At 43.1% G+C, this 13,859-nt stretch overlaps 1 protein-coding gene across 1 annotated transcript in view; it reads left to right on the plus strand.

The window, feature by feature from the left end:
* Positions 1-13,859, plus strand: part of spg7 (SPG7 matrix AAA peptidase subunit, paraplegin) — a 48,898-nt gene that overhangs the window by 33,010 nt on the left and 2,029 nt on the right. The window contains exons 13-16 of the mRNA XM_055649023.1: positions 3,587-3,702; positions 4,529-4,685; positions 8,946-9,109; positions 10,545-10,622. Of these exons, the coding sequence (XP_055504998.1) occupies positions 3,587-3,702; positions 4,529-4,685; positions 8,946-9,109; positions 10,545-10,622 (515 nt within the window). The remainder of the gene's footprint in view (positions 1-3,586; positions 3,703-4,528; positions 4,686-8,945; positions 9,110-10,544; positions 10,623-13,859) is intronic.

Consider the following 13,859-nt stretch of genomic DNA (forward strand, 5'->3'; position numbering starts at 1 on the left):
ACTCATCCATGTAGGTTTAGATTTATTATTGTCATGTATACCAAGGTACAGTGAAAAGCTTTGTCTTGCATGCTATCCAAACTGATCAGATGTATCGTACAAACAATCCATACATCCAATCGAGTCAAAATCAAGTACAATAGATAGAGCAAAGGGTAAGATATAGAGTGCAGAATATAGTTTCAGCATTGTATCATATCAGTTCCATATACGAAGTCCAATGTCCTCAATGGGGTTGAAGTGGATCGCCTGGCTTTTTGGTGGCATGAATATCACTCATTAGCATATACCCGGCATTCACTATGATTGAGAGCTGATTACAACAAAGTCCTTGGAATGAGACATCATCCATCTGTCATACTGAAGACCTGCTGGATATCACAGCCATTTATATTCCAGCCACGTAATTCTGCCACCTTCCACTCGATCCCACGACCTTCCACATCTTCCCATCACGACCCCTTTTCACTTTCCACAGAGGCAGTTCCCTCCACGACTCCTTGCTTCAGTCACAGGAGATGTAATACCAGTCCTAGACGTCCTCTAGTCCTTCCAGTTAGACAGAGGTTCACGTATACCTCTTTTAACCTCATCTACTGCCTTCAGTGCTCCCAATGCAGTCTTCTTCACATGGGTGAGACCAAACATAGACTAGGCGACCATTTTACCAAACACTACTCAGTCCGCCAAGGCCTTTTGGATCTCCTGGTTGTTAACCATTTTAACTCCCCTTCTCATTCCAATACTAACCTCCCTGTCCTGGGCTGTCCCTATTTGAGGCCATATGCAAACTAGAGGAAAAGCATCTCGTATTACGCTTCGGTGGACTACACCCCAACGGTTATAGATATATATATATATTTGAATGTTCCAATTTTACCTAACTAATCTGCAAACACCCCACTTTTTTCCTTCCCCCCCCCCCCCCCCCCCCCCCCCCCCCCCCCCCCCGGTTCCCACTTTATGCCATCTCTCTTCCCTGTGCCCCTCCTGGATGAATATCCATTTCTTCCTTTCCCCCTTCCCCTTCTTCCTGTCCCCTTCCATCTATTCTTTCCTCTGGCTTCACAAGTCCTTGTCTGACACTTTATATAGAAACATAGAAATTAGGTGCAGGAGTAGGCCATTCGACCCTTCGAGCCTGCACCGCAATTCAATATGATCATGGCTGATCATCCAACTCAGTATCCCGTACCTGCCTTCTCTCCATACCCTCTGATCCCCTTAGCCACAAGGGCCACATCTAACTCCCTCTTAAATATAGCCAATGAACTGGCCTCAACTACCCTCTGTGGCAGAGAGTTCCAGAGATTCACCACTCTCTGTGTGAAAAAAGTTCTCCTCATCTCGGTTTTAAAGGATTTCCCCCTTATCCTTAAGTTGTGACCCCTTGTCCTGGACTTCCCCAACATCGGGAACAATCTTCCTGCATCTAGCCTGTCCAACCCCTTAAGAGATATATTTTCATCTCTGCTGTTTGTCCAACCATCTGCCAATCATTCCCCCTTCACCTGTATTCACCTAGAAGGCTTTATCCCGCCAGCAACTCAGTTTCAGTTTTCTCCCCCTTACTGCAAGCAGTCTAAAGAAGTGTCCTAACCTGAAATGTCACCTATCGATGTTCTCCGGAGATGCTGTCTGACCTGCTGACCTTACTTTTTTTGTAAACCAACATCTGCAGTTTCATGTGCCTCCATGGATTTGTGGTGGTGATTTGTGTTACCTCCGTGCAGTTGACATCTTTAAAGCTGAATGAAATGCTTAATCTTTCTAAAATTGAAACATTCGTAGTATTTGTCACGTCAGGATCAAAACCTAAACTGAGATTCAAATCATTTATTTAAATTTAATGATCCTGTCGGATCTAATTCAGTTAGTGTTATGTAACAATTATAACAACATTTATGATCAAATAACTACTAGTATTATTGTACCTGCCTCAACTACTTCCCCGAGCAGCCCGTTCCATAGCCCCACCGCCCTCTGAAAAAATTGCCCCTCAAGTTCCTAATAAATCTTTTTCCCCTTTCCTTAAACCTGCCTTACAATTGCAGCTTTTTCAAAGCTAAACTATGTCAACTATTGAAAGATAATTAAGTGGCACTGACGAATATTAAAGAGGTAGCTCACTGATTACCCTCTTCATTCAAAGGCGCATCTTAGACCTTCCAGAAACATCCACACCAGGGCATCTGAAATGTCCTCATTCTTCAGGGAACGGGGATTCCGCTTCTCCACCATAGATGAGGCTCGCACCAGGGTCTCTTCCATACCCCGCAACACTGCTCTCTCTCCCCATCCCCGCACTCGCAACAAGGGCTGAGTCCCCCTAGTCCTCACCTTTCACCCCCACCAGCCGTCACATACAACAAATAATCCTCCGCCACCTTCAACGTGACCCCACCACTCGCCACATCTTCCCATCTCCCCCAATGTCTGCCTTCCGCAAAGACCGCTCCCTCCGCAACTCACTTGTCAATTCTTCCCTTCCCTCCCGTACTACCCCCTCCCCAGGCACTTTCCGTTGCAACCGCAAGAAATGCAACACCTTTACCCTCCCTTTACCTCCCCCCTCGACTCCATTCAAGGATCCAAGCAGTCGTTCCAGGTCCGACAGAGGTTCACCTGTACCTCCTCCAACCTCATCTACTGCATCCTCTGCTCTAGGTGTCAGCTGATTTACATCGGGGAGACTAAGCGGAGGTTGGGCGATCGTTTCGCCGAACACCTCCGCTCGGTCCGCAAGAACCTATCTGACCTCCCGGTGGCTCAGCACTTCAACTCCCCCTCCCATTCCCAATCCGACCTCTCTGTCCTGGGTCTCCTCCATTGCCAGAGTGAGCAACACCGGAAATTGGAGGAACAGCACCTCATATTCCGCTTGGGGAGCCTGCATCCGGTGGGCATGAACATTGAATTCTCCCAATTTTGTTAGCCCTTGCTGTCTCCTCCCCTTCCTTAGCCCTCGAGCTGTCTTCTCCCATCCCCCAGCCCTCGGGCTCCTCCTCCTCCTTTTTCCTTCCTTCTCCCCGCCACCCCCTATCAGTCTGAAGAAGGGTTTTGGCCCGAAACGTTACCTATTTCCTTCGCTCCATAGATGCTGTTGCACCCGCTGAGTTTCTCCAGCATTTTTGTGTACCTTCAATGTAATCTCATGGAAGGCAAAAATGCTGGAGAAACTCAGCAGGTGAGGCAGCATCTCTGGAGCGAAGGAAATAGGCGACGTTTCGGGTCAAGATACTTCTTCAGACTCTATAATCAATGTAATCTCATGATCGCGCATCTTTTGTCGAAAGATACAGTACAACTAGCCAAAAGATAAATTTGCAATGCTACAACATAGCACTTTTACAAAGTGACCTAATGTAGAATTGGCTACTTCTGGCGTATTATTTTTATAATACAACATTAATATACCTTGATTTACCATTTTCTGAGAAGTGTATAATAGCTCCTATTCTAATGTACCAAAATCATTGTCCAGTGATTAGTGAATGTCAAGTATTGATCCAGTTCGTAACAGTACTTGATTGTTTGGGAACCTTTGCTTCCTTTTGTTCACATTTTTATTTCATTTTTGTCTGAGGCACTGCCAAGAAGAGCAAAATACTCTCCAAAGAAGAAAGGAGAATAGTAGCTTTCCATGAGTCTGGACATGTCCTTGTGGGCTGGCTTCTTGAGCATACAGAAGCTGTTTTGAAGGTTTTGCCATTTTTTTTAAACATAAATATGATTCATATTAATACAGGTTTTTATAGACGTATAAATAATGTTGCTATTTGAAATAGCTAATGAATATCACAAACACCATAAGCGTCTTCCTGAATGGCTTAGATGAATTACTGTCTTGTAGTAAACTGGTCTGTCTCCTGGGAATAATGACACTGTTATATTGTACTTGCTTGTAAACCGATTACTAGAAAGTATTTAACTGTAACGAATGCGTAGCGGTTTTATGTATATGAGGTTAGGGCATCGTGTCCTAATGAAGTTGAATCTTTACCATTTAATTTGTTGATATCAATTAACAATGGGATGGATGAAGAAAATTACTATTTCAAAGCAAGTGAAAAGTAGGATGAAAAGATTAGTATTCAGCGAAGTGTTAATGTGTAAATGCAGGCTGGCTGGTGGAGATAACAACACTAGATATTACAATGGTGAAGAAAGTGCTGAGGTTTAATTTAAAAATTGTTAACATATAATTGTTTCGAATATTCGGCTCAAGGAAGCAAACTATCTACTTGTGGGAGGCCATTTAGAACTTGAGAGCAGAAGTAATGTTATCTGTTAATCCCCACCCCCCCTCCATCCCAGTTGGGGCTAATAAAGTGGAGCTGATCCTTGACATATAGCAGACCAATTAGCCCGTGGGAAAATAAATATGAACCTCCTTTAATATTATGTTTAACTTTAGAAAACATGATGAAGTATAGATTTTTTAACTTGTTTTGAACAATTCAATTAATGTTTTAAATGACAAAGTTGCGGTGGAAGTAAATCCTGATCTGAGAATGTTTTTCTGTAGGTTTCTATAGCACCAAGAACAAATGCTGCACTTGGATTTGCACAGATCCTGCCAAAAGAGCAGTACCTTTTTACCAAAGAGCAGCTATTTGAACGCATGTGTATGGCTTTAGGAGGACGTGTTGCAGAAGCTATTACCTTCAATAAAGTCACAACAGGTATAATTTGAATAATCCCAGATTTGTTCATATTTTCATGGTTCATTCCCATCTGTACTGTGTTCTGACAGACTAACGTTCTGCATATTCACCATTCTAGTTATACAAATTCTCTGGCCAATTACTTTTATTGTCTACCTCTGTGTCTTCAGTAATTTTTCATCACCTCTGGCTGAGAGCATTGGAGACCACCACCTTGGTTCTTAAGGCACTGAAACTGGCGTGTGGAAGGGCATAAATCAGGACGATGTTTCCTCTTGTCTCACAGCACCCTCCATAATGTTTGGGACAAAGACCTGTCATTTATTTATTTGCCTCTGTACTCCACAATTTGAGATTTGTAATAGAAAAAAAATCACATATGGCTAAAGTGCACATTGTCAGATTTTAATAAAGGCCATTTGTATACATCTTGGTTTCAGCAGGTAGAAATTACAGCAGTGTTTATACAGCCCCCCCCCCCCCCCCCCCCCAATTTCAGGGCACCATAATGTTTGGGACACATGGCTTCACATGTGTTTGTAATTGCTCAGGTTTGTTTAATTGCCTCCTTAATGCAGGTAAAAGAGCTCTCAGCACCTAGTCTTTCCTCCAGTCTTTCCATCAGCCTTGGAAACTTTTATTGCTGTTTATCAACATGAGGACCAAAGTTGTGCGAATTAAAGTCAAAGAAGCCATTATGAGACTGAGAAACACGAATAAAACTGTTAGAAACATCAGTCAAACCTTGGGCTAACCAAAATGAACAGTTTGGAACATCATTAAGAAGAAAGAGAGCACTGGTGAGCTTACTAATCGCAAAGGGACTGGCAGGCCAAGTAAGACCTCCACAGCTGATGACGGAAGAATTCTCTCTACAATAGAGAAAAATCTCCAAACACCTGTCCGACAGATGAGAAACACTCTTCAGCAGTTACAGATGAGAAACACTCAATGGCCACTGTCCGCAGAAGACTTCATGAACATAAATACAGAGGCTGCACTGTAAGATGCAAACCACTGGTTAATCGCAAAAATAGGATGGCCAGGTTACAGTTTGCCAAGAAGTACTTGAAAGAGCAACCATAGTTCTGGAAAAAGGTCTTGTGGACAGATGAGACGAAGATGAACTTATACCAGAGTGATGGCAAGAGCAAAGTATGGAGGAGAGAAGGAACTGCCCAAGATCCAAAGCATACCACCTCATCTGTGAAACACAGTGATGGGGGTGTTATGGCCTGGGCATGCAAGGCTGCTGAAGGTAGTGGCTCACTTCTCTTTGTTGATGATACAACAGCTGATGGTAGGAGCATAATGAATCTGGAACACATCCTATCTGCTCAAGTTCAAACAAATGCCTCAAAACTCATTGGCCGGCGTTTCATTCTACAGCAAGACAATGATCTCAAACATACTGCTAAAGCAACAAAGGAGTTTTTCAAAGCTAAAAAATTGTCATTTCTTGAGTGGCGAAGTTAATCACCTGATCTGAACCCAATTGAGCATGCCTTTTATATGCTGAAGAGAAAACTGAAGGGGACTAGCCCCCAAAACAAGCATAAGTTAAAGATAGCTGTAATACAGGCCTGGCAGAGCATTACCAGAGAAGACACCCAGCAACTGATAATGTCCATGAATCGCAGACTTCAAGCAGTCATTGCATGCAAAGGATATGCAACAAAATATTAAACATGACTATTTTAATTTGCATGGTATTGCTGAGTCCCAAACATTATGGTGCCCTGAAATGGAAGGACTATATATAAGCACTGCTGTAATTTCTATATGGTGAAACCAAAATGTATAAAAATGGCCTTTATTAAAATCTGACAATGTGCACTTTAAGCACATGTGATTTTTTTGCTAGTACAAATCTCAAATTGTGGAGGACAGAGGCAAATAAATAAATGATGGATCTTTGTCCCAAACATTATGGAGGGCACTGTGCATGAAAATGATCAATCCTTACAAAGTATGATTTTTATGTGAAAGGCTAACTTTAATATCCTCAATTCTGCCACTATAACAATGATACTTGTGCTGCTCTATTCTTGAGAGAGATCCTCCGGTTACTGAGATGTACTTTGTTCCACCCCTTGTCTTCTCCACCTTCCCAGCTTCCAAGACCAACATTGTTTCAGACATACTCTGCTTCACTTTCTACAGATGCTTCCTGATCTGCTGATATTTTCCAGAATATTCTGTTTGTGTGATATATACAAACCGGGAGAGGAGTTGGATTGATGGGGGGTGGTCGTGGAGGGGAGGATGCTCCTCAAACTGTGGAGCATGACACACTGGTCAACCTGAAGAGCACCTTCATCAACAGACTGCTTCCACCAGGATGCAGTTCAGAACGCCACAGGAGGTCCTTCTTCCCTGCAGCAATCAAACTGTACAATCCTCCCCCTTCTGTTGTGGGGTAGACTGAGACTGACTCTTCCCCACCCCCCTTCCCAATCTTTGAACATCCCCAACCTTTCCACTCCTCACTTTAATATCACGTTTCATGTATTTTGCGTTTTTATGACTGTTGGCAGATCAAGTTCTCATCTGGGATAAATAAAGTTCTATCGTAATATAACGGACATGTATTTTCCCACTGCTCCATAGAGTCAGAATGTTCACCAGGCACCTTCAGTAAGTTGTACGTGGTGGTTATCCGTGAACCTTAACAGTCTGAATTATTGAGTTAAGAGAGTTTGTGTCCCCTGAAAATACTGCAGTTGCTAAACATCTGCGGGGGGAAAAGCTGTAAAGCACTGGAAACACTCGGCAAATAAGACAATGTTAATGTGGAGGGAGTTATATTGATTAGTAGGACTGGATGTTACAATCCCTAAGGTTCTTCACCACAACTGACACCCAGTATCCTTGGGGGTGACCACTAGATGATTTTGCTACCAATCAGACACATCTTCAGTTGTGTAGCTCAACATCACTGGGTGTTTCGGCCTTTTATCACAAGACACCCTCAGTCGAGGCAGGCCCATCGCAGGGTGATCAGCCCCGGCTGTGGTTAACCTCTAGATGGTCACGTGGCAGCCCAGACAGCATCTTTTCTCTTCAGCCACAGCCAGTGACTGCTCCATTCTGCTTTTTTCCCTTCCATCTTCCATCTTCCTCTCTACTGCTGACTCTGGCTACTGTTAACTACTGATGAAATTTCATTAATCTAAAATGGTAACTTTGTTGATCTTACCCACACTATGAGCAAATTCAGCACTAGTCATATTTTCTTAATTCAGGAGCTATAAGCACTTTGCGAGTTGGAAATGGTGCATTTAACAAAAGAGAGAGATATATATATATTTATTTACATCATGCACACCACAGCCTTTGGTCAGCTACAAGTACTTTTGAAATGCAGTCTCTTATATGGGAAAAGATGGCATCACAGTTGTACAGCAAGGAAACAGCAAATTAGATGAATGACCTACTCTGTTTTGGCAGTTGTAAAATTATAAATGTTCTTGAGAAATCTCTTATTTTTCATATAATAACTTTTCTGTAGGTACATCTAAGATAGGATTCATATTTAATTGGAAAGAATCTCTCCATACCATCCGGAATTAACAAAGCTTAAATTCATATTAATAATCTCTAACATTCAAATCATTACTTTTCAGTCGTAGCTTTCCTCAAATTCATCAAATACCTGGATGGATTCCGTCATTAAAAAAAATTTAAATTGAGAAATTTAAATATTTTGCATTTTCTTAGCCCTTGAGCCCCATCTTCCCTCTTATTTCCCTGTAATCTATACCATCTCAAACCCCCATAAACTACTTAAAATGTTCCTTCCACCCACACTCAATGTTCAGTAACCAGTTAACCAACCGGCATGTATTAGGACATGGCTGGAAACCAGAGCATCCGTGGGGATCTCGTGCAGTCTCAGGGAGAATGTGCAGACCATACATTGCAGATACAGTCAAAATTGAGCCATGAAGCTGTGAGGCAGCAGCACCATACTGCCCCTTTTAAAACTCTCTATAAGCTACTTTAGTTACCTGATCTAAAGGTGCAACATTTAGATGCAACAGGTGCAAGCTGAATGGGTGTGCGAATAGGCTACAGTATTGCTTGTTTACTTTAGTATCTGGGAAGTTAACCCCAGTTAACTTCACATACTGAAGTAAAGTATAATTGCTTTCATGCTGCCCCCCCTTTATTTTGATTATATTTTCTGTCCATAAAATGTATCTGATATGCTTAGAAGCCAGAAAAAGAATACAGACAGTGACCTCCTGAACAAATGCAATAATGTTTATTCTGCAGGTGCTCAGGATGATTTACAAAAGGTTACGAAAGTGGCTTATTCCATGGTAAAATGCTATGGAATGGTTGAAGCAATTGGTCATGTTTCATTCCCCGATACAGAGGAGAAGGGCGTAATGGGTCGACGGCCTTTCAGCCAAGGACTTCAGGCGCAAATGGATCATGTAAGTATAAAATAATTGAGAACTCCCGAAGTTTCCCTTTTTGCCATCTTGTATAGAGGATGTTTGGTTGTAATGAGAAGTGAAATTGAGGAAATCAGGAATGAGGTATTAAAGTTAACTAAGAATAAATCTGAATAATGGATATGTATTCTTTTTCATACAGTTTAACTTTTGAAAGCCACTTGACCTTTGTGTTGTGAGTTTTTGTGACCAGGCTTCACTTGAATTGGACTGGGACAAATGTCCTCGTGAATTAGATAACTATGGCTGCAGTAGATATGGCTTTAAATTAAATAATGGGACTATCAGTTCTGTTGAGAGAATGTATTTAAGTTAAAAGACAGTAATAGTAATGCAGGTTGGCAAAATAATCAGAATCTGTCAAGAAACGACTGTGCAAATAAACACAAGTGTTCTAATGGAGAACATTTATACAAAGACAAACTTTTAGGTGCTTGACCTGGATTAAATGGTGTAATTGTAAGAAGGTAGGTGAAATAATAGCACAAATAGCAGTCTTCATCAAAAGAATAAAGGGCCTGTCTCACTTACGCGACCTTTACAGGCGACTGCTGGCACCCGTGATAGGTCTCTGAAATTTTCAACATGTTGAAAATTCAGCGGCGACCAGTTAGACGCTACGACTCTTTGGAGACCTCTCACGACCATACAGGCTGTATGGTGGTGAGTGGTCTCCTATGGTCGTGAGAGGTCACCTGCGACATGTCGCCAGGGGTCACCTGTATGGTCGTGAGAGGCCACCTGCGACATGTCGCCAGGGGTCGCCTGTATGGTCGTGGGAGGTCTCCAAAGAGTTTCAAAAATGAGGTGATGTCATAGAAATGTACAGAATTATTAAGGGGCAAGACAGGGTAGATATGGAGTCAATGTTTCCTCTGATTATGAAATCTAGATCACAAAGCAGGGGATCAGCTACTCGGGGACTTGAGGGTTGTGGAACTTCAGTTGCTGAATATATTCAATATATAGATTATTAGATCTAGCTCTAGGAAATCCAGGGAAAGGGCATTAGAAATGAGAGCGTTGATATGAAAGATCAGCCATAATTTGTGTTGATTAGCGGAGCATGCACAAGGAGTCCACACCTGCTTCTCTCATGAGTGTTCTTAGTTTGGTATGGTAGCAGATATGTTTCTATATTTGTAGATCTAGAGATGTAACGTGTATTTTTTCTAATGTTGTATTGCTGTATTATGGACCGGATTATGGAAAATTTTCATTTTATTATCCTTTAGGTTGACTATTTGGTTGAATCTTTTGCAAGTACTATGAACTTAGTTTTCCATCATAGTGCTATTATTACAAACAAACAAAACAAAAAAAGTTGAGTAGGTGCTTCATAATGGTCAGTTTACACCTTTGTCATAACTTCAATTATGCTCCATGATTTGTTTTTTTCTTCTTAATTCTATAGGAAGTCAATTTGTTGGTGGCTCGTGCTTACAGACACACAGAGAAACTGATCATGGATAACAGGGACAAACTTAATAAAGTAAGTTACTGCTTATTGTGCAATTGAACCGAAAAATAAAGATAATTGAATGAATATTTTGTCTTTAGTAAGGTACTACTAAAGACAAAATATTCAGTCACAATACCTGATAGGATTCCTTTAAATGCTGTGGTTTATCTTGAGTAATGGTGATAATTGACATCCAGGGTACAGATCCAGTTGCGTAACTAGTAGTGCTGCTGTTTCGCAACACCAAAGAGCCAGGTTCAGTCCTTATCTCTGTCTGTGTGGAGTTTGCACATTCTCCCTGTGACTGTGAGGGTTCTCTGGTTTCCTGCAACATTCCAGAGATGTGCGTTAACTGGCCACTCTAAATTGCCTCGTGTGTGTAGGTAAGTAGTAGAATATGTGGAAATTGATAAAAAAATATGGTAAGAAGAGTTTGTAGAGAAAATGAGTGGCCTAATCGGTTAGCTCTGCGAGCCAATAAAGAATAGATGGTCCGAATGTCACCCATCTACATTATAAGAAAATATAGACTTTAAGCTATTTTTTGCTTGTTAAGACTGCACTTCTGATCCATACTGAATCAAAAGCGGCACAGCGGCACAGCGGTAAAGTTGCTGCCTTACAGCGCCAGAAACCCGGGTTTGATCTGACTATGGATGCTGTCTGTACAGAGTTTGTACGTTCTTCCTATGACTGGGTGCTCCGGTTTCCTACCACACTCCAAAGATGTACAGGTTTGTATGTTAATTGGCTTTTGTAAAATTGTAATTTGTCCTTGATATGTAGGATCGTGCTAGTGTACGGGGTGATCGCCGGTTGGCGTGGACTCGGTGGGCCTAAGGGCCTGTTTCCACATTGTATCTCTAATGTCTAACCAATGTTCTTTCTGCCATATTTGGCATCCAATGCCCATGAAATATGGGGATCTAGGTACTTTGTACTGTCTAGCTCAAGAACAATCTGAAAATATTTTTTGTATCTCTTCCTAGTAGAAAACGTGCAGATTTCCACCTTTAGTTTTTGCAGGGACAGAATCAGTTTATGTACAGGTGCACAACCTTTTATCCGGAGTTCCAGAAACCGAAAAGCTCCGAAAACCGGCCATTTTTTCCAGATGTCGTCTGCGCACCAAAGCTCGCGTTTGGCGCCAAACCTGACCCAAAACGACCCACGGTCAACCCAGGTCTGTACTACTGTAGCGGCTGCCTCCTCCCTGGAGACCGGGAGACGCTTAAACATCTGTAAATCATTGCTTAAATGTTAGTCAGTTAGTTTGGAGGGCTTTTATGTGAAGGGGGGGTGAAGGGGTAAACTTTAATTCTTAGTCCCCTACCTGGTCGGAGAGGCGGGGAGCGGTCAATGCCTTACCGGGTCGCTGTGCAGTAAGCTCCGCAGCGCTGTGGCCGGTGGGGCCGCGGGCGGCGCCGGTTGTAGCTCCGACCCCGGCAACTCTACCCCTGGCTGCGAGGCGCTCCAAATCCAGCGCGGCCCGCGGCCGGACGCCCCAGCTCCGCGAATGTCGGGAGTCGGCGGCGTCGCAGCGCTGGGATACCAGCGGGGTGCGGGCAATGCCTTACCGGGTCGCCGTGCGGCAAGCTCCGGAGCGCTGTGGCCGCCGACACACAACATCGCGGAGCGTCGCTGGATTTGGAGCCGCGCAGCCAGGGGTAGAGTTGCCGGGGTCGGAGCTCCAACCGGCGCCGGCCGCCGCGGCCGGACGGAGTCCCCAGCTCCGCGGCTCCAAATCCAGCGACGCTCCGCGAATGTTGGAAGAAGGCGGCCACAGCGCTCCGGAGCTTGCCGCACGGCGACCCGGTAAGGCATTGCTCGCACCCCGCTGGTATCCCAGCGCTGCGACGCCGCCGACTCCCGACATTCTCGGAGCTGGGACGTCCGGCCGCGGGCCGCGCTGGATTTGGAGCGCCTCGCAGCCAGGGGTAGAGTTGCCGGGGTCGGAGCTACAACCGCGGCCAGACGGAGCCCCCAGCTCCGCGAGGTTGGGAGTCGCCGACCAGGTAGGTAGGGGACTAAGAATTAAAGTTTCCCCCTTCACCCCTACACCACCACCACCACCACATAAAATCCCTCCAAACTAACTGACTAACATTTATGCAATGATTCTCCCGGTCTCCAGGGAGGAGGCAGCTGCTCCAGACTTTTCAAGCCGCCAGCGCTACCTACCTAATCTACGCTAAAAATCTTCCATTCTGAAATCCGAAAATGTCCGAAATCCGACAAGTGTCTGGTCCCAAGGCTTTCGGATAAAAGGTTGTGCACCTGTATTTTGTATTATGCATTAGTTTAAATATTCTAATTTAACTCCCCTTTTCCTGCAGGGAATCTTAATCTTAGTTATTTCACTTGCGTATTGCTATTCCAACACAGAAAATTTAAACACATTCAAAAAAAATTATATTTGTACCAGTTTCATAACAATTATATACAGAAAATGCTAATGTCAGCTGTGTTTACCTAGTAAGATCAGTTTGGATGAAAGTGATATCTTAAAAAATATTCTTTGGAGTTGAGAAATGAAGCGGTTCGTTTCTGCAAATCATTTTCTTAGTTCATTTTATTTAACCAGGTGCAGCTTTTGAAGTCCTCTGATTTCTGAGAAGAGAAATCACCTGGCTATTGTATTCAACTTCAAAAGCTACACCTGCAGGAAGTAACATTTGCCCATTTTAGATACCAAACGTAGGAATGTGCAAGTTAGTCTTTTTTTTTTCTCCCTGAGTTACCTCCTTAGAAGGTTTGACCCTCATTGCTATGTGCTCCCATTTACACCCTCCCTGTTTATCCAGGGCAGCCACAGGTGTTTACTAGGGTGCTGGCTAAAAAGCATTAAATGTCCTCAGGATTTCAGAAAGCTGGTTTGCACCTAAACTTTAATCTCTAGTCATTGTCCATTCTGTCAGTCCCAAGTACAGAACTTGCTGAAACTAGAGCTGCATTTACAATATAATTTTATGATTATGAATTTGGCTGAATGTCATGGGTGATATTCCATGGGTAAATTGTGCAAAAAGCTTTCCATTTCCATAATATGTTTGTATCCAGGAATATACTTGATAAATGGAATTAAGAGATGATAACAATATTGCATGTTGGAATTTGTCTTCATATTACAAATTACAAACAAGATTGGGAGAATAGTGGAGACTTATTCCAGTGAGTGATCTTAACCATATAACCATATAACAATTACAGCACGGAAACAGGCTATCTCAGCCCTACAAGTCCGTGCCGAACAATTTTTTTTTCCCC

Source organism: Leucoraja erinacea, chromosome 17, assembly GCF_028641065.1.
Source record: "Leucoraja erinacea ecotype New England chromosome 17, Leri_hhj_1, whole genome shotgun sequence".
Lineage (NCBI taxonomy): Eukaryota > Metazoa > Chordata > Chondrichthyes > Rajiformes > Rajidae > Leucoraja > Leucoraja erinaceus.